The following is a 27,223-nucleotide window of genomic DNA, read 5'->3' on the forward strand; positions in this document are numbered from 1 at the left end:
AAGAGTGTGGTGTGTAGGTGACACCAATGAAATGTCAAAAAACAGCCAGGCGCGGTCTCTGGCACATGCAAGGATAATGGCCGGAAGGTTGGACCTGTATCTGCTTGTTGGGAACTTAAGATGGGTTTAGAGATGGATGTCTTATCGCCATCATAAAACCATCTAGCTTTCCAGAAGGCATGCTGGCTTTCTCCATCGTGTTGTTTTCCACCTATAGATAAGCATATCAACAGACGGGTCCTGCCAAGAAGCAGAATGTGCGGAGCACATTCAGGGACACTGACAGTCACCAGCGCTTCTCTCTCACGTAGGCTGGCAGATGTTTCTGTCTTCATCAGACTGTGACACAGGCATTGGCTGATTTTGCCTCCATAGGAAGGAATCACCATGGTTCACACCTCAATTAAAATCTTAACGGCTCTCTTTAGGAGGCTGATGGCTGTGGTTTAAGTTTGACCTTTCCACTGTGACTAACAATGTCAAGTCACAAATGGGAAAAAGAGTGCTATCCCTTGGAACCTCTAGCTACCTGTACTTTGTAGAGCAATTGATTAAGAACTCAAATACTATTTCTTTTTATTTTTTTATTTTTATTTATTTATTTATTTATTTATTTTTTAAGAGCTCAAATACTATTTACACAGATTCAGGGGGCTTCTTTAGGGTTTTTTTTTTTCCTTTTATTTTAGTGTTCCATGGACTTTAAAAAATGTATTCCCATTCCCAACAGGCCAAACTGATAGCCAACTTACCTTCAACACACACTCTTCAGGGTTCAGCCACATCATCACCTCCTCCGTAAAATCTTTCTTCCCTCCAGATGAGATGCCCGTTCCAGAGACTCCCAGAACAGGCTCCCACGCCCACTCACGCTGCTTATCACAGTCAATGCCTTGTAATCCCCACTGATTGGTCTGTTTCACAATAAGTTCCTAAGGGCACGGATGGAGTTTTATTCAAGGTAATTCCACTACTTAACACACCGTCTGACATACAGAGAGCACTCAATTAAAAAAAATAATAAAAAATAACTTCGAATGAATGCAAAAGCGATTCTAGGTGATGGTACAAGCAAACATCGATTTTGAAGTAAAATACTAACATTCAGCTAAGTTTTTAGTTCAGGTCATCAGCAACGCATGGAGCTCTGGCACCGCTCGTACACACAAGCTAAGGCAACATCAACATCAGCACGGAGAGCACCATTTGCGTACTTACCAAAGGCTGAGAATTTTTTGAAGCCCTTTATGTGTACTATTTCATTAATGCTCACAAAAAACTTCAACCAAGATCTGTAGGACTGGTATCTCATTTTATAAATTAGGAAAATGAAGTTACTCACAAGGAACTTATTCAAGGCCACTCAGCAGAGCATTATCAGAGATGGCCAAAGTTTTTAAAATTCCATTTTGAATCAATTTCTGCAAACCTACTATATGTTCTTCTAGAGTTTCATAGCATGTTTGGACAGGTTTACTGATATAATTTGCATACAATAATTTGCTGGTTTTATCTATACAGCTCAATGAGTTTTGACAAATGTATATATTCATGTAACCATAACCACAATCAAGATATATGACATTCGCATCACAAAAATTTTCCACCTGCCCTTCTGCAGTCAGTCCCCTCTCTCTAGCCTAGCCCGTGGCAATCACGGATCTTTTCTGTTATTTTAATTTTGTCTTTTCTGGAGTATCATATAACTGGACTCATACCTTACGTATTCTTTTGTGTCTAGCTTCTTTCATTTTGCATAATGCTTTTGAGGTTTATCCACATTAGGTAAGTATCAGTGATTTGTTCCCTTTTTTTAATAGTATTTCATGGTATGGATATATGACGATCTGTTTTTCCATTCACAAGTGGATGGAAGTTGGGGCTCTTTGCAGTTTGGGGCTGTTTTAAGTAAAACTGCTATGTATATACACATCAAGTCTTTGTAGTGACATCTATCTTGGTGTCTCTTGGGTAGACGGCTATGAGTGGGACAGCTTGATTGCCTGGTAAGTTTATGTTCACCTTTATAAGAAAGTACCAAACTGTTTGCCAAAGTGGTTGGATCATCCTGTAACCACGCCAGAAATGTGAGAGTTCCACTTTCTTTCTATTCTTCACAGCACTTGGTTTTAACAGGATTTTTTCTAGTGACCCTAATGACATCTCATTGTGCCTTTAATTTACATTTCTCTAATGACTAATGATGTTGAGTGTCATGTGCACAACTGAAATCCATGAATCTTCTTTGATGAAGGTTCAAATGTTTGTCCATTTTCCTGTGGACCTGGTTTTCTTCTTCTTAGTAAATGGTAAGAGTTCTTTATATAGTTTAGTTACCAGTCCTTTATCAGATATATGCTTTAGCAAATTCGTTCTCCTAGTCTCTGGGTTGACCTTTTATTTCCTTAACAATATATTTTAAATGTATCCCTTAACAATACAATTTTGAAATAAACTTTATTTTTCAAAGCAATTTTAGATTTAACTGAAAAGATAGTACAGAGGATTCTTTTATAATCCCTCATCCATCTTCCCCTATTATCAACATCTCACATTAGTAGGGTATACTTCTTTATAATTCATAGCCATTCTTTAACTTTCCTTTTTTTTTTTTTTAAGATTTTATTTATTTATTTGACAGAGAGAGACAGCCAGAGAGAGAGGGAACACAAGCAGGGGGAGTGGGAGAGGAAGAAGCAGGCTCCTAGCGGAGAAGCCTGATGTGGGGCTTGATCCCAGAACGCTGGGATAACGCCCTGAGCTGAAGGCAGACGCTTAACGACTGCGCCACCCAGACGCCCCCATTCTTTAACTTTCTATCTGGCTGTTTCCACATCCTAGCCATTCCTGGGTCTAGTTCTATCAACTGCTGTTTCTCTTGGTAGGTCAATTTTTTTTTTTTCCTTTTTCTTTTGCATGTCTTGTAATTTTTTTATTAAATGCAAAACACCAGAAACGTCAGTGAACAGCCAAGACTGAGGTAAACTGAATTTACTTCTGGAATGAGCATATCCCTTCTGCTGTCAGGCTATTTCTGTGAGTGGTTGAGTCACAATAAAAAGTAGTTGGGGTAGCTTTGGGATTTTATGGTTGCTATAGTAACCTTCAGTTCAGCGAAGGCCAGGAATTCCTCCAGCAGTGGATATCAGCCACCTTGTGCTTCGTGTGAAGCCTGGAGTGACAGAGGGATTTTCCTAGTGTTCCTCCTCCGGGCATATAGCACAGAGGGGGCCTCTCCCTGTGCCCATGTCCTTCCCTCAGCTTTAGATTGTCACTCCATGCAAGGCTCATGGTTGGGTCAGAGAGGTTTTCTTTATTCTATTGCAGCCTCTGTCTTTGATAGACCTCGTGGACCTGAGCATCCACAGTAAGCCTTTCTCAGCATTCTTACCTCACTGGAACATCAATGACAGCCAGTCTCTATCTAGTATTGTTGGTGGGGGTTGGTTCAAGCCCACTCCTCCCCAGTTCTGGCAAATCACTGTGTATATCAGTTCATATCCCAGGCACAAGGGATTTCCCATCCCTCCCTTGGTAAAGGTGGGATTTATCTAGTGTCAATGCAAGATACAAGAGCAAGTTTTCTATTGCTGTCCCAACAGCTGCCAATCTTTGCCTGGATCCAGGTGCTTGGGCAGGTTTCTTGCCTGCCCCTTGCCTGTGACAGCCTCTGTGTCCTATGATAGAAGTTCTGGGACACTAGTGGACTCTGTGCCTACCTCCCAAAGGTAGCTGTCATCATGAGTCAGTCTGTGCCACTGAGGGGCTCCGTCTGGCTTCCTACTCCACTCCTAATCTTTCTCATGAGCATCTCATGGAGGACTGTAGTCAGGAGCTGACACGTGGATACAGACCCTCCTTATGTCTGGGGTTCCTGAAAATCTGAAATGATCATGCCAGCCCATACTTGGCCTTTAAAACTTCACAAAAATTTTAGCTGTTTTCCTTATATTTGCTTTAATGGTTGCTAACCCTCCCTCACCTGGGCTCTGCCAAAGACAAAACAATGATGTGTCCCTTCTCTCCTTGGAATTTGGATCACCTGCCTCCTTTTAGACCTCAGGTCTTTGATGGGATGAAAAAAGGCAAGATATTGTAGGTTATCCGTCCTTTTCTCAAGGTTAAAGTGGGAGCAATGGCCTGTTATGGCTTTGTACACCCTTCGTGAAAGGAGAATTATAGAATTCAAGATTATTTAAAACAATGATCCTATAGGAATTATTGATTCTATAGAACATTACAGTATAACCAAATACTTTCTCATTATTTTGAAACCCCCTTTCCTTTCTTCCCAACACAATGAAGCCACTCTTCAGCATGTGACTTTTTTGTTCACGCTCAGATGATCTAGCGGACAGAGTTCCACTAAAACCCACACGATGTTCAGAGATGGAACGGGAGCCTCAGCCTTATTGGAACCGTACAGTATGGCAACTAATTCTTCAGAACGGGCTTACTTCCCCTTCACAATTAAGGCCTAGAAGGGAACGTGTTTCCCAGGTTTATATTTGCCTGCCACAGAATTTCAAATATTTATTCTTAATTTTAATAGTGAAATGAGACCATTCAAAGGGGATATTACAAAAGGTTAAGTAGTTTTTTTAAGCAAACAAATCAAGACTTATATGCCAAAAAAAGTATCTTTAAAAGTACTTTTTGTTGGGAGTCTATACTTAATTATAACACTGGAACCACGTACACAGTCAAGATATTAATGAACCATATCCCCCTGGAAATGCCTATTTCTAAGAAAACCAGCCTTATCACTTTGTAATCACATTTTGTTTTATTTTTATTCGATTCTTTGGGATGTGGCACTAAAAACAGGACTACACACGAGCTATCTCATCGACCACAACGACTTTCAACTGTTTTCAAATCTTACCTCAAACACCAAATCTGCCATTACGGATCCTAAAAATCTGCTGGAGGCTAAGGAAGCAACTCCAATTAGCTTCTAGAAGTATTCTGTGTAAGAAAAGAACCACTCAGGTAAATGCCTGGTTCCCGTATTGTTCTCCCCTTGATCTAAAAGAAAGCAAGCCTTAGATCTTAAGAAGTTATCTTAAACTAAAATTGCAAGGTATGGATTTAGCAAAGACATTAAAATGGTAAAAACTCCTGAAGAGCTGAACCAAAGAGAAGCCAGGTTTGCACTTTGTAACAGAGCAGCAATCACACACAGTAGAGGGTCGCTCATCACTCTGTCACCCTATCGGAGAATGCGGGCAAGACACTGGACGCTCAAGTTTAACAGGAACTTTTTTCACCAAATTGGTGTGATTTAATCTACATGTGACCTTCTTTCCAGTCTCCTTCTGTTGATGATTTGTAATATGTGCTGAAAGAATGAAGGAATTCTCTTTGACTTAAATCAAATATAAAACATGGATTTATTCTAGCATAACGTCTTTGAAATCTACACTAATTAGTAGGCTATTAAGTTTAAAACAATAAAAATCTCAAGACATACCCACTCCCTCCCCCACAGCTGTTTTTCACCAACTGAAAGACAGCTGCCAAATCCCCAAAGCAAGGTTTGAGGCAGAATGGCACAGTAATGGTGATCATGGGCTCTGGGGTCAGTACACCTGGTTTCCAGATGGGATCTGCTAATTGTGTGACTTTGGACAAGTTACATAAGCTCTTTAGTCCCCATTTTCCTCATCTATAAAACAGGGATGACAAAAACATGACCACAGAGGGTTGTAATGAGGACTGAATGAAATGTTATGGTAAAGCACTCAACAAATAATAATTATCGACCATGATCAGTTATTATTATTAGTCTGCATATTTCAAAGCTATTTCCTTATGTTCTATCTGAAAAAGTTACCAACAGCAAGAAGCTGATCCTAACTCGGGGAAGTCTGACCGAACAAGTAAATCTAGGTAGGATGGAAGATCATATTTTAGTTTTCTAAACTCCACGGTGAGAATGAAGGAGGAGGAAGAGAAGTCCCCTCCAGATGTGAAAAATAAAATCAAAATACCCGTAACTAATGACCATATGGTTGGATTAAGAATAAATCTAATTTTCCCAATTAATGAAATCAAAGCACAATGAAAAGGTTTTCGGAGTACGGACTGAGTTCACTACCCTAGGCACTCTTGCTTTTTCCATTTTCCTGCCTTCCAAAGAACAACATCACTCCCTCGTTCCTCGCAAATCATTTTTAATATCATTTAGCATGTTCGTTCCAAAGAGCAATACTGGGGATGACAAAGAAAGCTGTACTTCCTGTCAGAGAGCAGGACTAACATGGTTCAGTAGTCAAAGCATGTTATTGTCCCAATGTTTCAATAAATGATCAGAAAAAGATCAGAGGATTCGGTTCACCTCCATTTTCAAGATAAGTCTATCAATATAAGGGGTCATATTAACAGAGATAAATACACTGGCCCAAACTGCTGTGCCAAGAAGTGGCAGTAAAAACTCTGATTTCAAATGACACAGCAATAAAACTCAAAGTTAATGCCACTCACCTAACTCCAACTCTACCACCTCTCTGTAATGAAGAAGATCTCAAAAGAGTACAATTACTTTGCATACCCTCTGGCACAACTCTAATCTATAATGGATGCCATATGCATATCTTGAATTTTCTCCTACTATATAAGCCTAATCAAGCCAGAGATACAGGGGATCTGTGTGATCCCAGATAGCACCTAATATCACCTTTTCTTGAGATGCCTTATGGATGACACTGACTAGAGAACCAACCTTGGATGCAATTAACAACTTATCAAATTATCAGTTTTTTCGTTCACATTCAGATAGAGCTACTTTTCACCTGAACAGGATACCGTAGGAAGCAAGTCTTCAGATTGCGTGGTGGTTCTTTCTGTAACATATCTTCTCTTCATAAAGATTATCTATAGCTTTATTACTTTCTGGCCATGAAAATATTGCTACTACTTAATGCAGCACTACTTTTGTCAATCAAGAATTTCCCAGAGGAGCATTTCATAACCTAGCGGTGTTCCACTCTGTGTTGATACATGGTTACTTTAAAGTGGCTATATCTTTATTGCAAGATTGATGGCTAGCTTGGGAAGCGCTGGGTGCATCCATTTCTGCAAACCCAGCTGAATTCAGCACCTGATAGAGGTATTTTCTCCAGAAGCATAACATTCTTGTACCCCATTGTTAATTCTTGCCTCAATGACCTTTTAAAAAAAATCCTCCTATTTGACCAGTCAAGGAATGTTTAAATGTAAATCAAGGACTTGTTACAATATTTCTTATTGCATCTTCCCATTGTATCTTTGTTACACATGGGGCTGTTGTTTCTATGCAAAGTCAAAGACTCAAATTAAAATGAATGTCACATCAATTTCTTTTATAAGGGTTTTCAATTTTACATGGCATATGGCAAGTAGCCTTCATTTGTATTTTCCGCTAAAAGGCCTGGTTGGGCAGGGGTGGGAGGGAAGGGAGCAGATGCCTTTTGGGGGGTGGGGGGGCTGGTGAGTAGACAAGGGGGAGAACTCTTCAAAAACAGTAAAATCAATAGGGATTCGAGTTAAACCCCACCCCCCACCCTCCTCAGGGTCTCTACCCAGTGGTTCAAACACAAAATGTCTGCACAAACAGAAGATGAAGTTGTGGAACTATGTGGCTGTGACCTTCTGAGCCACAAGGCTGCGGTGGCTCGTTCCACGTCTCCCCACTGCGGCCGTCTCCTGCGCTTACGTGGCCAGAGACCACAACTCCCACAAAGCTACGGGCACAAAGTCAACTGTAATAATGTCATGACAATAACCGTCAGAGGGGTTACCAAACTGAAGGTAAATATCAACCATTGTTCATGAGAGAAAAAATATGGAATGTAAAAGAATGTCCTAATAAGCTGGGAGTAAGATGACATGATCTGTCCTCTCAAACTGTGGTTGCTTCAGAAGCCATCGCTTCATGATTTACTTCACCTCGGCGGTGTAAGGACGGTGCACTGTTAGGAAATCTCTAAACGGAATACTGCACCGCGACATTAAGCCCAGTAAGGAAAGCGCTCTCGGTTACTTTTAAGTTGCTGAAAAGATATTTACTAAAATCAGATATCCGTTCCCAGTAAAAAGTCCCACAAAATTAGAAAAACGAAGATGGTTTTTTTTAACATCATGAGGCGTATCTTAGACTGACAGCCAGTGACAGAGGAACCGCAAAATACTTGCAGCATTTCTGTTAAATTCTGGAATAAGACGAGAACAGAGACATAGAAGATAGAATTCCTGTAAAGCACATGATACAACTGTCATGTCTGTATGATTACGCAGAACATTAGAGCTTTACCTTATGTCACGTGCCAAAATAAATTTCAGGCGGATGAGAGAACGAAATGCAGAAATGAAACAAACAAGAGAAGAAGAATGGGAGAATGGGTAAATATGAACTGACTGTGGACTCAAGAAAGGGATTTATAAGGATAAAAGTGATCACAAAAATAGAGATTAACTATATTTCTTACTTAAAAAAAAAAAGGAAAACTTAAAAAGCAAATGATAAATTGAGCAAAATATTCTTGATGGTGATAGCAGGCAAACAAATTACCTCTATTGCAGTGATTTCCAGAGTTTTTTTTAAATTAAAAAAGAATACTTAGCCACAACAGAATGGTAAAGATGTGAACTAACAATTTAAGATAAGGTCTTCATCCTGAGAAGAACATAATAATCATAAGGTTAAGAAGGAGGTAATATTATATCCATTTTATAGATGAGATAAATAATTTTATAGATGAGACAAGATTAAATAACTTGTCCAAGTAAATGGTAAAAAATAATTCAAACTCAATTCTATCTGAGTTTGTACATTTTTATTCCTCTAGTCTGAAAGAAATGGCTAAAATTATTGGTAAGGTAGAATATATAAGAGTTTTAAAATTCAGTGCATGCAAAAAAAGAAACCATAAAATTCTAAGGTAAACCACATTCTCAGAAAAATCTGTGCAACCTCTATGCAATCATGATTGTTTTCTTTAACATATAAAAAGCTCTTGCAAAGCAACTAGAAGTAGTCTGAGACCACAGGAAAAAACAAGCAAGCACCATGAACAGGTGATACATAATTATAAATATTAAAAACCACAAATATGAAATTATGTAACCTGGTAATCTAAGAAATCTAATTCAAAGAATGATGAAATACTATTTCTCAAACATGGCATTTTCAAATGATAAAAAAAATTATAATAATCAATAATAATATGGGTAAGTTTTCAACCCAGTAAGAAATGATTAGAAATTAAATTATGGTGCTAAACTAAGATAAACTATGTCTTAGTATTAAAATCATTTTTCAAATCATACCTGAGACAGTGGAACAGCCTTCCCCTTATTCACTAACAGTGTACTACCAGCTTTGTGCACATGTACAAAACAAGTATTCTTACATATAAATTATTTTTAAGAAATACATTGTAGGGGCTCCTGGGTGGCTCAGTTGTTAAGCGTCTGCCTTCAGCTCAGGGAGTGATCCCCACGTTCTGGGATCGAGCCCCCCATCAGGCTCCTCCACTGGGAGCCTGCTTTTTCCTCTCCCACTCCCCGTGCTTGTGTTCCCTCTCTCACTGGCTGTCTCTCTCTGTCAAATAAATAAATAAAATCTTAAAAAAAAAAAAAAGAAAGAAATACATTGTAGCATTAGAAATTGTAATGCAGACCATTTTCAATTTCTTCTAGATCTGCCTCAGTGGTCTCCAAATTTTCTCAATGCAGTATGATTGTTTTTCAGTCAGAAATATTTTCAAAGTTTTATGATAAACATAAGGACTTATCTATTATCAAGAAGAATACCTTAAATCTATAAAGTTGTTGTAGAACTTACAAAACAACTTGATGAATATTATCCCATTTCATTCATTCTGCAACCTACAACGAGCACCACTTTACAGAAGAAATAGCTCCTCTTAAACTAAAATGATCACATTTCTTTATGTCTTCCAGAGCAGGGCAGAGGAAAGGGTTCACCCTGGTTGTAGACAATAAAAAGTCCCTAAAAACAAAATAAACCTTTTAATTATAAACATGCCCTACAGACAATTCTAAACAATGTGAGTGGTAAAACACTCCTCCCTAAAAAAACTTTGGTCTAAATTGTAGTAGCTGCCGTTACTGACTGTTGAGGTTTAATGGCATGTGTATTCACTTCTAATTAGCATCTTGTTATCACCTGTCCTTTCAATAAGCGCTGTGTTCTGCATGAGAGTGAATTCAGAGAACTCCTGGTTATACAATTGGCACCAACCCACAGGCTGGGTTTACAAGACTCCTTTCCTAGAATAAGTTTGTAAAAGTTGTCACGTCTTTCTTCTAGTACGATGATATACTCCTAAAGTAAACAGTAGGCTTGAAATAAACAATGATAGAACCATGATTCGTGAAAACAAAGAAACAAAACTTGAAGTACTTCAATTCTATTATTCTTTTGCGACCACTTCGAACTTTGTGTTGAAAATTCAAAAACAGTGAGACAGCACAAACTGCAAAGTAGAAGACTTCAGTTTGGTGAAGTGCAAATTTTATGTCATAGATAAATAGATAAGATACGGTTACTAGGTTTGAATACTTTAAAATTAAAAGGTATTCCTTAATTGCGAATTGCCTTAAAATTAAAGAAGAAATCAAGAAAATATTTATTGTATTTTATCCCATGATCGTGACTTAAGATAATTTTGTCAACCAGAAGGGGGGTATTAAAAAAATTACACACTCTGGGTGTCAAATATAGTAGGTAGACCTCTAGTCTTATTATAGAGTTATAAGTTCTAGGGAAAACATCTTAAAACTTGGAACTGCTGTTTGTTATGATTCGGGTAAACAAAAAATACATACCAATTGTTTTCCTTATCTTTCGGACATGTTCCAAATACAGTAGTCTTATTCTGTTTGTATTTATAACTTTATGGAAACTTACCAGTAAGGTTTTTGGAGCTCATCAGACCATTTATTTCAATTAGCAGCAGTAATGAAATCTCTTTAAACTATTAGATGTCACTTAGTCTCTATGTAAGACAGATTGTATCCTTAATGCCTTTTGGCATGATCCACAGTTATTTACCCTTAATAGTTTTTATATTGACTGAAAACAAGAATTTCCTTCCTATCCCTCCCAGGCCTCCCAAGTCCGAATCAGCAGTTGATCTGAAATAACATTTTTTTCATAAAACTTAGAAAATAACTGTTAAAAAATCATCCGCTCAAGCTCAGGCAGTAAACAGTAAAAACCCAAGGACTCCGTGTTGCTTCTAACTCTAAACAGGCTATAACCTTGAGCGGCTCCGACTATGGTGGTTTGGGTGAGTTTTCCCTCGCTCTGGGCAGTGTTCTTCCAAATACCTTAGGAGATCCTTGACTATTTCAAGGACCGGCCCTGGTCAAGTCCATGTCATCTGACTCACCTTACTTTAAGAAAATTCATTTCGGAACATACTTCCAGTGAACTGAAATTTGAGCAATTATATTATCGAAAAAGAACGGCATTTTTGTCAAAACTTAATTCTTCTTTATTTGTCACAGTACACCTTAGACAACTACCTAAGAGCATACATGGCTCACAAGGGCATTCTTAACACTCGTGTCTCTCCCTTTAGCATCTTTTTGGCACTCACGAGTGAGAGGGGAAATGAGAACTCTTGACTTCTGTGGGACTTGAGAAGGCAGCATACCGCTGAGCTTTCTTAGAACAGCAGGACAAGCAAAGGAAAAGCCATAAGAACACTAGGAGACCACCCAAATCCGGATTAACCGATCGAGTGCTGCAGTTTACTAATATCTATGTACAATTTACTTAACTCCTCCCCTTTAGGGCCACAAGCATCTTTACACTAATCATCTACTGGGAGAGTCCACGACTAGAGCCTTGCCCTTCGCAAAAACAGGGAATTGACTTTCGTGTTTTGCAAAGCTTTGTTGAGGCATTCCATACTTACAACAGGGATACGCAGTAAGAGCATATGTTTAAGGATTCAAAAGCAGGAAAAGAATTATAAATATCATAAAATTTAAAACCACCTTAGAAGTCATACCAAGAAAAAAATATTCATGGTGTTGTCAGATTCTGTCTTCCATTTCATATTTTATTGACTGTCATTACTCATAACTGTCAGATTTGATTCCAAATCACTTTAGGTGTTTACCCCAAACCAGAACCATCTTAGAAGAATGAAGGCTTGCCCCCACTGACTATGTTCTAGAGAGTTCTGCAGGGACTAGACCTTCAGAAATGTTTTCTGTGATCTACCAAGTGACTGTTTTGAAGATTACAACCTAATTTTGAATATCTAAATTCTGAAGTGTTTATATTTTTATTTCTTTTTTTTATTTTTAAAAATTATTTTCATTATTGTATCCTCAGGCAAGAAATGACTGGGCATCATTTGTAGTGAAAATCTGCCACTGATTAATTACCAAACACCCCTCTCATCAGGAATGAAACCTGAGCCAGTGGACTTTTCTGCACAAAGCTGACGTAAGACCACTCTGACAGAGGCTGAATTATCCCAACAAGGTTAGGTAAGGCATAAATAGGAGCTAACATAGCTGAGCACTTAACCATGAGCCAGGTTATGCATCTGGCCAACGCTATTTTCTCAATGTCTCAATATGCATCAAGCAAGGCAAGCAGTTATACCCTCATTGTCCTACCTCCAGGGGGTATATCTACTCTCCAGCCTGTTATAATTTAGTTCACAGGGTTCTTGATCACCTTTCCCTTGCACTGGTCTGTTACACTGACAACATTAGGCTGCTTGGACCTAGTGAACAAGAAGTAGACTTAATGGTAAGAAATTTCCGTGTCAGAAGGTGAGACACGACACAAACTGGGGGGCCTTCTACCTCGATGAACTTTTCAGGGGTCCTGCAGTGGGGGGCATACTGAAATATCCTTTCTTAAGTGAGGATAAGTTGTTGAATCTGGCCCCCCTAAAACCAAAAAAGAGGCACAACGCCTAAATGGGCCTCTTTGGACTTTGGAGGCAACGTATCCCTCATCGGGATGTGCTACCCCAGCCCACCCACCGAGACGCTAGAAAAGCTGCTAGTTTTGAGTGCGGCCCGGAACCAGAGAAGGCTCTGTAACAGCCGTGCTGCCAAGTGGGCCATACGCCCCAGCAGATCCCGGGGTGCCTGAAGTGCCAGGTGCAGATACAGAGACGGCCTTTGGAGATTTGGGTGGCCCGTTTAGGTAAATTGCAGTGCAGACCCTTGGGATTTTAGAGCAAGACCCTACTAACACCTTAAGTGTGAACCTGTAGGCTCCAGAACTGTGAGAGAATACGTTCCCGTTGTTTTCTAATCCTACTTCGGGGTACCTGATGTCAGCAGCCCTAGGGATCCCATACAAATTATAGCCTAGTAAGTTCTTAGCTCATTTAATCTCCATAAGGACCTTATAAAGCAGTCACTAGCGTTGCCCACTCTTTGCAAAGGGGCCGAGGTGCCCTCACATGGTGCAGAGCTGGGACCTGAACTCCGCAGTCTGGTTCGGAGCCTGGGCTCTTCACCACAGCACGGTGTCGGCACAGAGGACTCGTCGGGATGCACAGAGCTCTCGCCCGGAGGAGCTCCACGAGCTGCCATCACGGGCAGAAAGCATGCCGGCCTCGCGGGGGGGCTTGGCACACCTCCACCCACCGCTCACTGCTGCTGCGGACCCGCTTGCAGCGTGGGAAGAGCAAGGGACTGCGGGTGTGTGGTTGGAGGCCTCCGGCAATGCCCACGAGTACCTGATATTTCATGATGATGGATTTATTTCGCTAATGGCAGCCGGCCCACGAGCAGGGCCCAGACTTGCACACCCCCGATGATGAGCACCTTCTTCAATTTTGCACCCCAGTCCTGGCCCTGCTTCAGAGGTCTGCTTTTTTTTTTTTTTTTTTAAAGATTTTACTGATTTATTTATTTGACAGAGAGAGAGGCGGAGGGAGAGAGAGAAAGAGCACAAGCAGGGGGAGCAGCAGAGGGAGAGGGAGAAACAGGCTCTCTGCTGATCAGGGAGCCTGATACACGGCTCGATCCCAAGACCCTGGGATCCTGACCTGAGCTGAAGGCAGAGGCTTAACCAACTGAGTCACCCAGGCGCTCCCAGAGGTCTGCTTTGTAAATGACCTGCCCAACTAGCATTTTCATTCCCAGTTCTTCGATAATACTTAATGAATAAACATCCTGTGATTTTAAATTTCATCACTGATAATCTTCATCCCAGTTTGGACAGAAGTTGATCTTTTTTTATCATATGAAACATACACAGGTGCAAAATTCACCAACCCTCGGCCTTTGAAGGAACAACGTTCAGCTGTTTCGAAGGGCAGACTGCCATGCACAGCGCCTCGTTTGGGTGTGTCTGGAGTCTTGGAAGCTTGACTACCCCACCTTCTCTGACAAATGGACCTTGTTGGGAGGTTCTAGCAGGGGAGCACAGCTTTTTGTATACTTTTGACCAAAGAACGGTCTTCCTTATCTATCAGGGAAGGTCATCCTCTTAGACTGAGTGCGCACAGTCAGGGAGGGACGCACATGGAGGGTCATACCCAGAGGGACACACAGGGAGCAGTGGGGGGGAGGACACCCGCCTAGCCAGCCAGATCAGCCGAATCAACCCTGGTGATCAATGGGGTGACAGATCGCCTTCACATCCTATATTCCCCTTTTATACGGCACTCCTCCCAAACACCAGATACTGGGTTAGGCCCTCCGCATACACGTCCATAACCGTAAGCAGGAACCGCGTCTGTCTGGTTCACTGCGGTAACCTTAGAGCATAGCTGTTGAAGAAGGTCAGTGAGGGAACATGACCACCAGTTGACCCAAGAGCGGGACCCCAGACATGGGAGGCCCCCTTACCTCCTCCCCGTCCTTGGAATATTACTTCCACTGTTTCCACACTGGGAAGCACTTCGAGAACACAGCCTTGAGAGCGTAATGTGTTACTGAGATCATCTGAATGACATACGGGACTACACCCGGTTAAAACCTCTCTATAAACCTTCAAGATTCTGGCAGGCAGGTGCAGAGAGCTCCCCGCTGCACAGCCGCCCGAGACAAGCCTTCCACGTCAGTTCCCCTTCTTATCCAACCTGCCGCCTGCCAACCTGGGCTGGTCCGCCTCTCTCCCTGGTCTCTCTCTGCCCTCGGTGGACAGGGGCCCGTTTCCGATTTCACCTGGGGACTCTGGAGGCTGTGGACCAGCGTGGGCACGTGGTGCTCAGTGTCCCTGAAGTAGGTGGACGGGCAGACGGACGGTGGACTAAGAGCCCGCATGTTGGAAACTCTCCAGAAAGTCAACTACAAAGAGCATGAGGAAGTCACCTCCTTCCGGGCCCTTTCTTTCCACCATGCTCCAATCAGGGACTAAGAACACAAAAGCCTAGAACGATCTCCATTTGCCTGGGCTGAGGATACGTGAGGATACTGATTTGAGTTGGGAGAACTGAACTTTGCCAGCTTCCAGTCTGTCCCTGGTAACTCCACGAAGGCAGAGGAATTCTGGGGGAGGACTATTTATTGTCATTTCAGCTCTGCAGGACCCAAGGCAAAACTCCAAGGTTATCTTCCTCAACTTCTTTCTAAATGCTTCTATATCCTCACCCTGGTGCAGATACAGAAGCCCTCGTGTCTCCTCGTCTCCATATTCCTTCATCCACAGCCACGTCTCCCAAACGCCCATTAACAGACCTATTACCACGGGAGTCCTGTTACAGAATTAGATTCACGCAGAGGTGGGAATGAAGCCTAACACTCCTACGGCTATTGCAGTTATTAAATACGGTTTTAACTGGTAATCTATGGCAAGGAGATATGTTTCAGGGGAAAAAGTCGAGCAGCCTGCCCCATCCACTACCCACCCTCAGGCCTGCTTTCTGCTTTTCCAAGTCTGCTCGCAAACAGGACACCTTTATAGCCCCATGGCGTTCCCACCTACCACACCGCATTCCCAGCACCGCCAAACTGCGCGGGACTCGATACAGCCTCACGCACTGCCAGCCCCCTGCATGCCATACACACGAACGACCAGGGCGTCGTCTACATATGTGTACTTACATACATCCCATAAACACCACTGTGTAATGTTTACGTTTAGGCACAGCAATAAGCACCAGGTCACAGCACCCAGTATATGAACACAACCTTCTCCATAAACCTCTAAACCTTCCACTCCCCCCCTCACCGGTATCAGATAGTCAAACAGACAAATGAGGGCTCCTCAACGTCACCCCCACCTCAGCCATCCTTCCTCTGCTCTCTCCTACCATGGAGGAGGCAGCCCTCTCCCCCAGAAGCAAATCCAGCTTCTCCTCCCAGTGCTTTGGGCACAATACCCTCCCACCTCCTCCAAGACCTTGACCTGTGGGACGTCTCCCTTTCTCTGGCTCCCTACCACCAACACTTAGACGTGTTCCAGCTCCTCTCCTCCTTAAAAAAAAACATAACCCCGCAAAACCTTTCCCTTGACTTAGTCTCCCTTCTTCTCCAGCTGTAGCCTTAGTTCTGTCTTCGCAGCCAGACGTCGTTAGAAGGTGGTCAGCGGCACATCCAGACAATGGAATGCCATTCAGCGCTAGAGAGAAATGAGCTGCCAAGCCAGAGGGAAACAAGCAGGAAGCTTAAATGCACATAACTAAGGCAAAGAAGCTAATCCGAAAGAACCACATACTGAATGCTTCCAACTGTGGGATGTTCTAGAAAAGACAAAACTATCGAAACAGGAGAAAGATCAGTGGTTGCCAGGGGTCCTGGGGGAGGATAAAGGGGTGAAGCACAAGAAGATTTTTAAGGGAGTGAAAATACTCTGTATGTTTAGACCTGAAGGCAACATCTTTCTCCCCAAACGTGCTCTTCTTTTGGGTCCCCTGCCTCGTCAGGGAATAGCATCGTAATCCTAACCCAGAAATCTGCATGTCACCCTGACCTTTTCCCTCGCACCCCTGGCATCCAAACAGTCCTCAAGTTCTGTCCATTCCATCTCTCAATTACCTCCACTGCTCCTCCCCCGCTCTCATCCCCCAGTCCCGGCCGCCAGGGAATCTCCCCCGACTCTTCAACAACCTGATAGTTCACCCGGCCTCTGCTCAGGATCCATCAATAGGCCCCCCTCCAGATACACTCCAAATTGCTAACGATGAGGTCAAGGCCACTCAGGACCAGCCTGTCTCTCCATCTCCTGCCCTTTCCTCCAAGCATTCTGTGCTCCAGCCAGACTGAATTCCCTTCAATTTCTGTTGCCCTGGGGCATGCTCCACTTTCTGCCTTCTGGGCCTTTGCACATACTGTTCTGTCTAGAACACTCTTCCCCTTAGGACCCTACTCTTGCTCAGGCCAAACCCTCCCAACCTTCAGTTCTCTGACCAAATGCCAGTTCTGGAAAGCCTGTCCCGACCCACCTCCCTGCGAATGAAGTTGGAGGCACGTGTCCATGGCATCGCATGCTACCCACCAGAGCAATCATCACGCTTTAGTGTGACTGTTCATTCCATTTTAGGTCTTCCCTGCTTCACTCCAAGTTCTTTGAGGCAGGGCTTCTGCATCCTGCCAAGCACAGCACCCTGGAGCCTAGAGGCTTGTGGGGAACCTGGTGAAGCACTGAGATCCTATGTATAGAGCTATCTCTAATTCCTACCCTATGAAAACATGCCCCCATCCCACTAAGGCAGAAAACGCAGCAGTCATAGAAGCTACATGCAGGACACAAAAGGGACCCATCCAGTGCTTTCCAATTTCAAGCAGTGTTCTTTCCAGGCTCCTGGTTTAGCCAAAGCTGCAGACTTGCTTTGGCAAACAAAGGGGAACTTACTTTGAACTTACATTTTAATTACTGTCTTTGGAAAGACAAAAAGAAACTTACTTTGAACTTACATTTTAATTACTGTCTTTGGAAAACAAAGAGAAACTTACCTTTGACTTACACTGCAACTCACCTAAGAGGGGCAAGTGGCAGCAGTTGGTGAGAGGCCAGCAGCACTGGACCCCAAACATTAACTGTTCCTGAAGCAAATCCTACAATCCTAGAGTCCTTTCTGCTGATTCTTGGGAAAACTCAATTTACCTTCCTCCAAAAAGATTTGCTATTCCCGCCTTGACCATCCACCAACCCACTTTCAAGCCATCTAATATTCTCACCAAAAAAAAAAAAAAAAAATCACAGGGATCAATGATGCAAATGACGGTTGGGGAAAAGTAAGGCTCCCTCGAATAAGCAGAATCCCAAATGCACATAATGAACACCTATGCATTCTGATCTGATCACGACAGAGCCAAGGAACTTGGAGATATTATAACGTGGATCACATTTTAAAGAAAAGTCCTAGCGCTATTTGCACAGAAGCAAGCTGTGTCAGAAGACAATTCTCAAATAATTTAAACCCCCAAACTTTAGAGGCAATGCACACATAAGCAACGAATTCAGCATGGCCAACGTGATCTGGGACTATACACTTGTATGCTCAGTTTGGGATACATTAATTATATTTCAGTTCCTATTGTGTGTTTTTCTTGTAACAAATTGGGTTTTTCTTGTAACAAATATATTAAAAATACAGGAATAGAACTTTCTTTTTACAACTTAATTTGTCATCTGTTTTTTTGGTCTGTAGGCGGAGTATCAATGGAGGTACAAAAACCCTTCTGCCCCCACTCTATTCTTTCATCAGTTCAAGAACCAGAATTAAATGTGTATGGAAAGTGAACGGGGTGTATCTTTATAATCAAACATTGTTATAGGATGTATATAGAAGTTGACTGAAGTAATCATTTACATGGAAAGTAAACAGTATTACGACACAAGGTGAAATTGTCTTCTGTAAATCACACTTGTTCAAACGCACCACCATATCACACACTGATCTAGGCAGGAGGGTACAGTCCGAAGCCTACACCCACACATTTCATGTCCGTACAAGAATCTTTCTCAGCTTCTAAAGTTTGATATCTATGCCTGTGGTTTTAAGTATCAGAACCAAAATGTGGTATTTCCTACACATCACTCTCCCCTCCAGCCCACCCTCTCCTCTGCCCTCTTGCCTGGACACAGCTCTGTTCCTGAAGATAAAGCAAGCCCTAGGAACACACCTTATTCTCTGTATCCCTTTCTGGCCAGACCTTGACCTGTGCCCTCACCGCGAGCCCACGTGCTCACATCTCGGCTCACACCCATATCACTTCCTGGGATGTAAATCACAAGAGTCTGACCCAGCCTGAACTCCTTTGACCTTCTATCTCCGGGAATGAGCCTTTAGACTAATGGTCCAATCCGTCTATCCACGCCAGACATAACTAACACTACTTGCTTGGGAAAAGTGTGCTTTCCTCTCTACTCCCTTGTTTGGGGGTACACATCGGTAACACAGAGTGGGTAACCGAAATATGTGTTTAACTTGAGGCCAACTGTCCTTCAGACCCGCCTTATTTATTTTTATAAAACAAATTTATACTACCAAGCACGCTATCAGAATTGCCTATCTTTCTTGCAAGATAACATGTGAACAGCATTAAACCCTTTATTCCTATCTACCCTCTCCAGGAATTAGAAAGTTGTCGCTTGCCCTTCCTTAAATCCAGACCTTATGACCTTTACTTAAGAATATAAAGTAACTCAAGTGACTAAGAGGAGCAGAAAGCATTTAGATAATCCTTATTTCCCTGTTGGGGTGCTGTGTTCTCAGCTGTCCCCCCACCCCCAGCTGCAGCTTCTTCACCACCATTGCCCCCTGGCCTTCTCTACACGATTTCCAGCTGAGGGGCTCCTTTTCCTGTGTAACTCCAAGCAGGCTTGGGGATTACCTGTGCTTCCTACTTCTTCCTTTCCAGGCAGGACCCTCTACTTGGATGGCTTCAGAAACCTAAACTGAACATTCAGCTGGAGGGACAGATCTTGTATGAAAACAAGACTTTCTGTTACTTAATTAGTCCATGCCCAAGTCCAAATTTCAGCCTTCCTCACACAGTAGTTTCCACAACCTCCCAGCTCCTGCCCCGTGATTCCTCCCTAGGGATTCCTCACTGGCCGCTACAAATCTCACTTCCTTGGGCTGTGCTCTCTCCTCCCAAACGGGAGTTCACTCAGACTTTCTAGATCTCATGGTTGTACCTCCTTGTCTCCTCTGGATTAACAGTAAACTAAACTGATGGCCCAGCAAAGAGCTCGGCAGGACACCCTCACTTGCCCCATTATCTCCAACGTCTTTAGCAAGATTCCCTCCCTATACTTAAGTTGAAGAAACTCATCCCAAGTGGAGTGACATTTCATTTTGCCTCCAGAATGTCCATGTCAGTGGTTCATTTCTCAAAGCTGCAGCAGTGCAGGGATTCGACTGTATGGAACTGAGAGCAACACCGCGTAGTCAATTTCCCTTTGGAAGTTTCTCCGATAGGGAACCCACGTGGTAGTAACCATTATGATTCCCTTCAGACCTAAGCACTGCTACGGAGGGTATCAGTGGTTGCCCTTTGCTCCTGGAGAAGTACCTCTCATCCAGTTCTCGACAGGCAGGAGAGCATCAGCCACTAAGTGGAGATTTGGTCCTAGTTTAAAATTGACGCCTGGGTGCGGGATCTTGTCTTACCAACCGCTGGTGACACCAGGAAAAGGAGGAATAAAGAGCGAATACAGAAAGAACAGAGAAGAGAACCCCAAATACCCAGAGCATCCTTGCCTCCCTGTCGTCACCTGGAATGGGCTGCAGCGGCTGGGCCGGGTCCCCTCCCGCCGCGCGCTCCGCGCGGTCCGGGAGGCGCCTCCTTACCTTGCGGGAGTACGGTGGCTTGCTCAGGTGGATGCCATCGCGGACGAGCTTATCCCTGATCATGATCTTCAGCTTCAGTTTGGGGTAGCTCACCAGCTCCCTGCTGCGGGGGGCGGTCGTCTGGCCGCGGGGGTCCCTGCGGGTGCCCGGGGCCGGGCCACCACACGGCTCCCCCCGGCGGCCGGTGGGGACTGCGACCGAGGGCGGCACGGGCGGCGGCTGCGGCTGCGGCTCTAGCGTGAAGTAGAGGCCGGCGGCGGCGGCGTCCTGCTCCCGCAGCCGGCGCACGGCCTCCAGGATGCGGCGGCGGTGCGCGGGCGCCAGCACCCCTATGGCATCCAGGTCCGGGTCCCCGATCTGCTTGCACACCTCCAGATCATCGTAGCCGTTATCCACGAAGGACTCCGCGTACTGCGGGAGCTGCAGCGCTTTCAGCCACTCGTAAACTATGTTGGTGCACATGGTGGGACCGGAACCCCACCGGCAAGCACCGTCCCAGCGCCCGGGCGGCACGGGCGGCACCAGTTCTCGGAACTTTTAATCCTCTCCTCCAAGGGGAAAAAGAAATAACAGCGAAGTTTTTCGTGTAAAGGAAAGGAGAGGGCCGGAGCCAGAGAGCCACCAGGAGAAGCCCTAGGAGGGAAAAGCGTTTAAAAGCGGCAAAGTGAATTCCCCAAGCAACCTGGAGCTCGCAGGCACTGGCGGCTGGGCGAGCCGCTCCGCACCGCCCCTGGATGCGCCGCCGCCGCCGCCGCCGCCGCCGCCGCTGCCGTGGGGAGGGGCGCGCGGCGGGCGCGGGAGGGGGCGGAGGCGGGCGGGGCCGGCACAGCCCTCGGACTCGCGCGGGGTCAGCGGCGCACGGTGCCGCCCCGGAGTTTGCTGGGCCGGGACCGGCCGGGAGCCGCGCGCCGCATCTCGGCTTCTGGCCGCCGCCGGCGTCTGAATGCGCGCCCCACGCTGGGCAGGCGGCTCCTCCGCGCAGACCCGCGGCCGCCCAGGAGCGCCTCGTCTTCGCGAGTGCGAGTCGCTGCCGTCCTCCTGGTGCGCAGGCGGTGGCTTCTAAGCTGCCGGGCTCATGCGGTTGCCTTGGATCGTTTTGTACATTTATTTTTAATCCGATTTCTCCAGCTCGAGGATATCTCCGAGCTCACTTCTCCCCGAGCCTCCGCGACTTCAGCCGGCGGGCTCGCCCGCCGCCCAAGGGCACGTCCCCGCAGGCCCGACCTGGTCGGGCGAGGCTGTGAGGCCAAGTTTCCCTCCTCCTGGCCCAAGCCGAGTTACTGCCCCTTCCTCGGAGCTGGCGCGCAGTCCGGAGCCCGGCGGTCTGGCTTCTTCTGTGGACGCCGGCCCAGAGCCCCGCGCGGTGACACTTTAGCCCGGCGGGTGGGCGCGACCACGGGGCCGCCTGCGTCCAGCCGGCGCTGTGTGCAGCCCCTTCTCGCTGCAGCTGGGCGCGCGGGGCGGTGGACGAAGCTGGTGCTTCTGCCTGGCTCTCCCTCCCTAGGTCCCCGAGTCTGCGAAAGTTTGGGGTGGGTCGTACTTTCCCCCCGGCTGGCGCGTTCCACCCGGCCCCCCACCCTACTTTCTTCCGGGTTCTTACACCCTAGTCTGCACTGTGCTTTCACTCCGGTCCCGAGCTCCCCGGGCAGCTGTTCCCAGGGTCGCTTCCTGGCGCTCCGCCCTGGAGCCTGGGGAAGCAGAGCTCACTCGCCCCGACTGGGATCGCGGGGACATTGAAACGCCACCACCCAGCTCGCTTTAGAGGAGACGCTCCGACTTCTCCGCCCGCGGCACTTTCTCTCTAGAGAACAGCATCAATCGAGTTTCCCTGTCTTGCCCTTGCCTACGCAGTGCCTGGGGGAGGGGACCCGAGCGGCAGGGGGAACAGATCGAGTACATCGCCTAAATTTCCTTAATCGTTTGACCTCTTCTTGGGGCTAAGAGAATTTTGGTCCGAGTACTCGGTGGGGCAAGTTCACTGTCTTCTCCCTTTTCTCAGAAGGGCGGTTCAAATTCGCACCTGAGGTATTTCAGGACCTAAACTGGGCGCTGTTCCTGAAGTAGTCCCGGTGGGGAGTGCCATCCGCTGGCCTGGACCTTGGAGACGGACAACTGGTGATTTCAGAGTCGTTTCCAGAAACGCGCATTTGGCTTTTTTTTTTTTTTTTTTTTTTCCTGGTTGTAGGGGAAGGAGGTCCTCTTTTCCTAAATCAGAAGAGCTTAACCCCTTTAGGGACACAGACACCTTAAAGAACCAAACGACAGCTTTGACCCTTTTGCCCAGCAAAACACCCGACGCAGGCACAACCCAATGTTCCCTACAGTTTTGGGGGTGGCTGAGGAAGGGTGTCTGGGTTCCCAAGCTCAGGCACTAGCGGATCCCACGTTAAGAACAGCTAACCGCCAGAAAGAACCTGCCGGGAAGGAACCTGTTGCGGGGGGAGGGGGGGGCAACGAGCGCGTAGAGTTATTGGGCCACCTGTAGCTCTCCCCCTCCCGCCCCCGCTGGGTCATCAAGGCCACTCCTTCCGGAGCCCGAGTGAGGGATGCTTTTCTCCCCGGCGCTGGGATGCTCGAAGCGTCCAGCCCTTTCCTCCCCGCGCTGCTGCCGCCTCTCCCAAGCCAAAGCATACTCACAGTGCCCCCTTGCGGTCGCGCTGGCGAATTTTAAGGCGTTGTCCAAATACCTTTTATTCAGCATTAAGACAGATGAATCAAAGCTTTATATTAGTTCCCTGCGCCCCTTTTAAATCACAAATGTTACATCACGTCTACCTTTATCCTCCAACGCTCTTTCATAAGAACCTTTGATTTTTAGGAGGAAAATATTCCAGCAGTTTGAATTATGCTGCTAAAGACCTAGATATTTATTTGGAGCTCACTGTATATCAGGTATCTATACTTGCGTCTCCATGTCTATGACGAAGTAGCATTATAACCAGGATCTTACAGAAGAAGAAATTGAGGAAGCAGAACACTAATTTGCCCCCCAGGATGTCACTGTTCACGATGAAACAAGGGTTAGAACTCTGGAGGAATAAATTCAGTGCCCGTCTCCTAGCTGCTGACCTTCCTAGGCTCCAGCGCATGCTGGAGGAAAAATTGGACTGTTTGTAGGAGGGGAGTCCCTTTTTTTTTAAGACTAGGAAACTTAAAGCTCCAGGGTTTTATCGTTGTGGAGTTTTTCTTTCCCAAGTTGTGTGGAAAGTCCTGCACTTCTACTTAGCAGTTCTCTGCTTACTTATATACAGCCTTTTACCCCTGGGAGCTTAGACATTCACGTTGTCTCATTAATCCTCTGTGAAGGCAGCAAGTATTTTTATTTCCATTTTATAATTAGTGAAACTGGTTTGGGGGAAGATAAATGACTGGCCCAAGGTCATACAGTAAATCAGGACGCAGATAAGAACAAACCTGCCATGTCAAACTGTCTCCCCAGCATGCAGCAGTGACTCTCTTTTATTTATGTGCAAAGTCACCATCCAATTAGGAAATAAAGCATTCTGGCGCTCTCTTCAGAAGGGAAGCCTTTTATAAATTAATCAGTTGTTAATCAGTCATAAATAAAACTTACTGTTACCTCTAGAGAAAACCAGCTATCTGGAGACTTGTGAACTAGAGATGCCTTTTCTAGATATCCTTCTACCTCTCTTACCTCCTACACTTGCTCACATCTTTTATGTGTGAACCCTCAGGCTGCTTTTATTTATTTATTTATTTATTTTTAGGATTTTATTTGTTAATTAGAGAGAGGGAGAGCATAGAGGGAGAGTGAAAAGCAGACTCCCTGCTGAACAGAGTGCCTGATGTGGGACTCGATTCTAGGACCTTGAGATCATGATCAAAGCCAAGGGCAGACCCTTACTTAACCTACTGAGCCACCCGGGCACCCAGGCTGTTGTCTTTCTATTGCTTGCCTTATCGTAGTGAGCCTAAATAGATTTAGTTCTAGAGACTACTATATGCGATTTCAAATGCAGAGGTTTTCTAGCCTTAATGTGTCTCTACCTATGGCTAAAGTCCAAAGTCAAACTGGCAAGAATGATTGGCTAATTTTAAGATTTGGACCTAGGATTTGAGAGATTGGAGACCCTTCGAGATTATCTGACATCCACATTTACACGAAGGAGGTCAAGGCTCAAGAAGGTCAAGTTACTGCTCTAAGATTACACAGCTAGCCCATGACAGAACCAGGATAAGAACCAGACCTGTTTCCTCATAGGCTCTTCGCAAGGTTGCTGTATTACCTCTTTTTTTCTGTACGTGCCTGACCACTGTCAAAATCATTCATTTACTCATCAAGTGTTTATTAGGTTGGCATCCCAGTGCCAGTCACTGAAGTAAAAAGAGAAGAGTTTTCTTCATTAATTGGTACTGGAGAGATTTCAGCATTTTAAATATGTAGAGAATAAAGAGATAATTTTTTATATATTAGTTCATGAATTAAGAAGATTACAAAGGTGATATTTTCTAATATCCCTAATTATCCAAATTCTAAGAATCATAACATTAACCAAAATCTAAAATTAAACTATATTTCACGTCCAGACAAAAATGTACTTATAAAAACAAGTGGCTATTATGCTCCTAGGCATAGACTTAGAACAAATTAATTTACTTAACACGCACTGTCAAGGACCTATAATTTTACAAGTACTTCTGAGTGGTATTGCTTTAGTAGAGCTTTTCTCCTTACATAAAAATTTATGCAATGTTTATCATGCTGTTTATTATTTAGCATGTTTGGGGCCAGATTTATTTATTTAATCATTTATTTATTGCAGAAAGAACTTCTTGCCTAATGAAAATCGTGGAAAAGTAGGTTGTGAAAAAAGTTTCTTTCTAGGCACCATTTTAGAATTGTTTTGTGCTGGTAATGACTCTGGCAAAATGCGTATTGATACTCTCAGTGTAATAAGTTAATGATAATTATATTCAGGTTTTAAATTCTAAATATCAAGAAACATCTTTTCCACTTTGCTCAGACTCTGTAACTTGATTTAAGGATATAGAGTGAAAAATAATGTGCTTCAAAATATTCTTGGTGCCATGTAAGGTTTCATAGCATTTTATTTCAAAGATAAATGCTCTCACATAGGGTGTGTCAAAATTAAATTCCATTAACATCTATTAAACGTCAGTCGCTAGGGTGTCTAGCCTTGTAAAAGCCAAGTATATATGATATTAATCTTAAAATGCAGAATATGTTTCGCCTCTCCCCAACTATGAGCTAAAAAGCATCTAGAAGGAACATATGCCATAAGGAGAAATGAGAACAATACGCTTGAGTGACGTAACGGGCAATCTGTTCTCCAGTGGCTGGGAGCAAGGCCTTGGGTTGGCAGCTACATGACGGGCAGGCTGGGTGGAGGCGGCTGTTAAAATGTCTGAGCTGTGTACATTCTGCTTGTGTGTGACAACACGCATATGCAAGAAGGAGAGACAGGGAGCAGTAGGGAGTAGCAGCGGGACACCATCAGATTACTCATTTCTATTATAACAGGCCTTTCTTTCTTTAAGGAAGGAACAAAGGGCAAAAAGAAAAAATGTCAAAGAAGTCAGGGACCGGGAGGGTCACTCACGGAAAGAAAGCCAAGCAAGAAGCTCATAGTGATAGACAATAAAATGAGATTCACTTTTAAAAATTATTATCCTCTTATCTCTGGCAATCCCCAAACAGTCTCTTTTTTTTTTAATGCACCCACAAAGTGGGGGAAAGTATTAGTTCAGTGTCTCCTAAGGTAAAAATGATAGGTGTAGTATTTTGTTAAATAACAATGGGCAGCTCTTAGGACTTTCTTTCTTCTTCTTCTTCCTTTTTTTTTTTTTTTTAATCTAAGTCAGCAAAATTACCTTAAAGTTAGGTTGGAGAATCTCATACAAGTGAAATGATATTGACAAAAGCTATTTCAGACAAGTGCAAGTGATTCATGTAATCACAACAGTGAAATCACTCAATTTATGACCAGCTGTACAAACTGAATAAATAGTAGTTGTTCCCATCGAACAGGTGACTTCCATTCAGGAGCTAGGACAAACAACTTGATGGAGATTACTTCCTGAGATCTACCTGGCTCCAGATGACTGGGAGGTTGTAGGTCATCTGTTTTGAGGCAAAATAATTTCATGTGTGTTTTTTCGAAATCTTTATTCCTTCTTATTTGATTTAAATTTGCTATTGGGGGCGCCTGGCTGGCTCAGTCAGTAGAGCATGTGACTCTTGATCTTGGGGTTGTGAGTTTGAGCCTCATGTCAGGTGTAGAGATTATCAAAAAATAAAATATTTTTTTAAAAATTTTGCTATTGGAATATACACTCCAAAACTTTTAAATCCTTGACTTATAAGAAATTGGCACATAATAGGACTTCTTGTCACTTTTCCAGCTTTGGAGACACATAGGGTGCATTGCAGTTTTGAAATTCTGACTTTTGAGATCACTTTTGACACATGTAAGAAATCTCAGACTTTTATTTATGAATGTGTC

General features: G+C 44.1%; 1 protein-coding gene across 1 annotated transcript in view; it reads right to left on the bottom strand.

Moving 5' to 3' along the window:
- The window catches only part of SAMD5 (sterile alpha motif domain containing 5), a 54,189-nt gene extending 32,721 nt beyond the window's left edge, over positions 1–21,468 (bottom strand). The window contains exon 1 of the mRNA XM_026505010.4: positions 20,739–21,468. Within this exon, the coding sequence (XP_026360795.2) occupies positions 20,739–21,200 (462 nt within the window). The 5' untranslated portion in view covers positions 21,201–21,468. The remainder of the gene's footprint in view (positions 1–20,738) is intronic.
- Between the last annotated feature and the right edge of the window lie 5,755 nt (positions 21,469–27,223).

The sequence above is a fragment of the Ursus arctos genome, unplaced genomic scaffold (genome assembly GCF_023065955.2).
Source record: "Ursus arctos isolate Adak ecotype North America unplaced genomic scaffold, UrsArc2.0 scaffold_13, whole genome shotgun sequence".
Classification (NCBI taxonomy): domain Eukaryota; kingdom Metazoa; phylum Chordata; class Mammalia; order Carnivora; family Ursidae; genus Ursus; species Ursus arctos.